The following is a 2,912-nucleotide window of genomic DNA, read 5'->3' on the forward strand; positions in this document are numbered from 1 at the left end:
AAAGGAAGAGCTCGAAATTTTAACTACTTTTGCTGTTCTATATAATTGAATGATTACCAGACTTCCCCAACTTACACCTTTCTCGGTGGTATTTAATATGGATATTGAAAAGGTGGTTAGAATCTTTGTATCTTTAAATGTCTAAAATTTGCTGGCTTCAACTTTTTTCTACCTATATTGTTGACTTTTATTTTCTATATTTAAAGAGGTTGGTGGTCTAGTTTGTACTGTTTCTTCCTTGATTGGACTCTTGTTTTATTTTCTGTCACATTTCTAATTTTCTACTTATATATGTTTTGCCTTCTCTACACTCTAGTCGTGACTCCTATCTACGCCCTCTCCTCGAAAAGGAAGGGTGAAAGAGAGAAAAATAGGGGAAACAACAGCGTGTGAAATTTGTAACGTGTTGATTAATTTGAATCTTGTGAATTTATCTTTAGAACTAATTCATAATATTGTGATGTAGATGTGTGGTGAATGATTTCTCTATAAACTTCACTTTGTGATTAATTTCCGGAAATAATTCTGAGTTGCAGATTTTCGAGTAGAAAATTTATTTCTTGTTCAATTTTGATTCTTTGAGAATCACTTCTATCTCAAGTTCATTTTCAGCCACACATTCTTCCCCAAAAAAATCATTTTCATGTTTGTCCGTAAGTTTTCCCTACTTTTAAACTACCCAAAAAAAAAAAAAAATGAGGAAAAAAAAAAGTTCTTTTTAAGAATCACTTCTCAAAAAATATTTATCACATAAGCGCTTAGATTTTGAATCGTGGCAAGTTGCATTTTTGGTTTTAATCTGTGCACAAGTAAGGGTCTTGTGAAATAAGTCTCTCACTAATTGCTATTTGCATTATTATTTCGTTCTTGTTGGACAAAATTGTGCAGAACTCAACTTTTCTAGAGTAGTTAAGCACAGCTGACTTTAGCACCTGGATTTACATAAATGAACAAATATTGATCACCCTTAGTTTTTATAGCTGTTTATTTCATTGTTTTAATTTTTAAAACTGTCATATTATCATCATATTTGAGTCGAATGCAGTCTCAGAGTCTACATTCTGCTGAATACAGGGAGGTCGGAAAAGTTAAAAAGCCTTTCACGCCTCCACGAGAGGTACATGTTCAAGTAACCCATTCCTTAGCACCAGAAAAGCGCGAGATTTTTAATTCTCTGAACAATTGGGCCCAAGAGAATATCTTGGTGCTCCTAAAGGATGTCGATAAATGCTGGCAACCAAGTGACTTTCTACCCGACTCAGCTTCTGAAGGCTTTGACGAGCAGGTCATGGAGCTACGTAAAAGATGCAAGGAAATTCCTGATGATTATTTCATTGTCTTGGTTGGAGATATGATTACAGAGGAAGCACTTCCCACTTACCAGACGATGCTTAACACCCTAGATGGAGTTCGAGACGAGACGGGTGCTAGCCTTACTCCTTGGGCTATTTGGACTAGAGCATGGACTGCTGAAGAGAATAGGCATGGTGACCTTCTGAACAAATATCTTTATCTTTCTGGACGGGTTGACATGAAGCAAATTGAAAAGACAATTCAATACCTAATCGGTTCCGGGATGGTAAGTTTTCTGTTATCTCAGTCATCTGTTAAATTATTGAACCCCTGAATGCCTGGATGCAGTGTGAACCCTTTCTCTTATTGCTTGAATTTCTTGGTGATTTATCATATTTCATACTATTATGAATCTGAAGAATTAGAGCTTATTAGATCAATGTTCACTTTTATTGTTGGAGACATCAGCAGTTCCTGAAACTATTGATCTTCTCTTTCCTTCTCGATTATGTGTGTGTGCACCTGTACATGCTTTTAGTGCATGTTTAGCAAGCAGTATTACAATTTCATGATATGAATTTGCCATTTTGTTAATAAAGCAAATACGACTTCTCTTGGTATGTACTAAAAGATTCACTTAAAAGTCTATTTTCACCTTATAATTTCACGTTGTCAGCCAAATCATCTTACTTTCCGAACACAACCATTCCATTCTGTAATATAATTTAACATGCGGGTATTAATATAATTTAACATGCGGGTATTAACTGATAGGATCCTCGTACGGAAAACAATCCCTACCTGGGATTTATCTACACTTCATTCCAGGAGAGGGCAACCTTCATTTCTCATGGAAACACGGCTAGGCTTGCCAAGGAACACGGGGACCTGAAATTGGCTCAGATATGCGGTATCATTGCTGCAGATGAGAAGCGCCATGAAACTGCGTATACCAAAATTGTTGAAAAGCTATTCGAGATTGACCCTGATGGCACTGTGTTGGCACTTGCCGACATGATGAGGAAGAAAGTCTCTATGCCAGCTCATCTGATGTACGATGGCCAGGACGATAATCTCTTTGAGAACTTCTCTTCTGTAGCACAGCGGCTAGGGGTCTATACTGCCAAGGACTATGCCGATATTTTGGAATTTTTGGTCGGAAGGTGGGATATTGAGAAGTTGACAGGTCTTTCTGGAGAGGGGCGTAAAGCACAAGATTACGTGTGCACTTTGCCTCCTAGAATCCGAAGGTTGGAGGAGCGAGCACAATCAAGGGTCAAGAAAGCATCGGCCACCCCCTTCAGCTGGATTTTCGGTCGAGAAATCAATCTATGAACGCTGCACTGAACGTAGGGACTCTTCTAGCAGCCTTTGATAAGCAAATATATAAGGTCGGTCTGTCGCCATCTGGTCTGTATCAAGAAATGTGTTAAAAATAAACATAAAATTGTTCCAGTGGTATATTTCTCGTTCCTTTATTTGTTTAGTTTTGATCAGATATGACAGACGAATAATTCGAGTCGAGTGAGGAGACGATTTCTTGCTGCAATCTTTGTTTTCTTTATCAACTCGCTTACGAGTATTATAAAAGTAGAATCTTGTGCTTGTTTACCATAAAC

The 2,912-nt window shown here is 37.6% G+C and overlaps 1 protein-coding gene across 1 annotated transcript; it reads left to right on the forward strand.

Annotated features, from left to right (window-relative positions):
• Positions 1–1,021: 1,021 nt before the first annotated feature.
• Positions 1,022–2,911, forward strand: LOC111375456 (stearoyl-[acyl-carrier-protein] 9-desaturase, chloroplastic). Its single transcript, XM_022998280.1, has 2 exons — positions 1,022–1,579; positions 2,068–2,911. Exons 1-2 carry the CDS (start codon positions 1,040–1,042, stop codon positions 2,626–2,628), a joined length of 1,101 nt encoding a protein of 366 aa, XP_022854048.1. The 5' UTR covers positions 1,022–1,039; the 3' UTR covers positions 2,629–2,911.
• The last annotated feature ends 1 nt before the right edge of the window (position 2,912 follows it).

Source organism: Olea europaea, unplaced genomic scaffold, assembly GCF_002742605.1.
Source record: "Olea europaea var. sylvestris unplaced genomic scaffold, O_europaea_v1 scaffold13793, whole genome shotgun sequence".
Classification (NCBI taxonomy): Eukaryota; Viridiplantae; Streptophyta; class Magnoliopsida; order Lamiales; family Oleaceae; genus Olea; species Olea europaea.

Coding starts and splice junctions, on each gene's coding strand:
- LOC111375456 (XM_022998280.1), top strand. CDS start 1,040: ATGCAGTCTCAGAGTCTACATTCTGCTGAATACAGGGAGGTCGGAAAA. Junction 1,580..2,067: donor ACCTAATCGGTTCCGGGATG/GTAAGTTTTCTG, acceptor ATTAACTGATAG/GATCCTCGTACGGAAAACAA.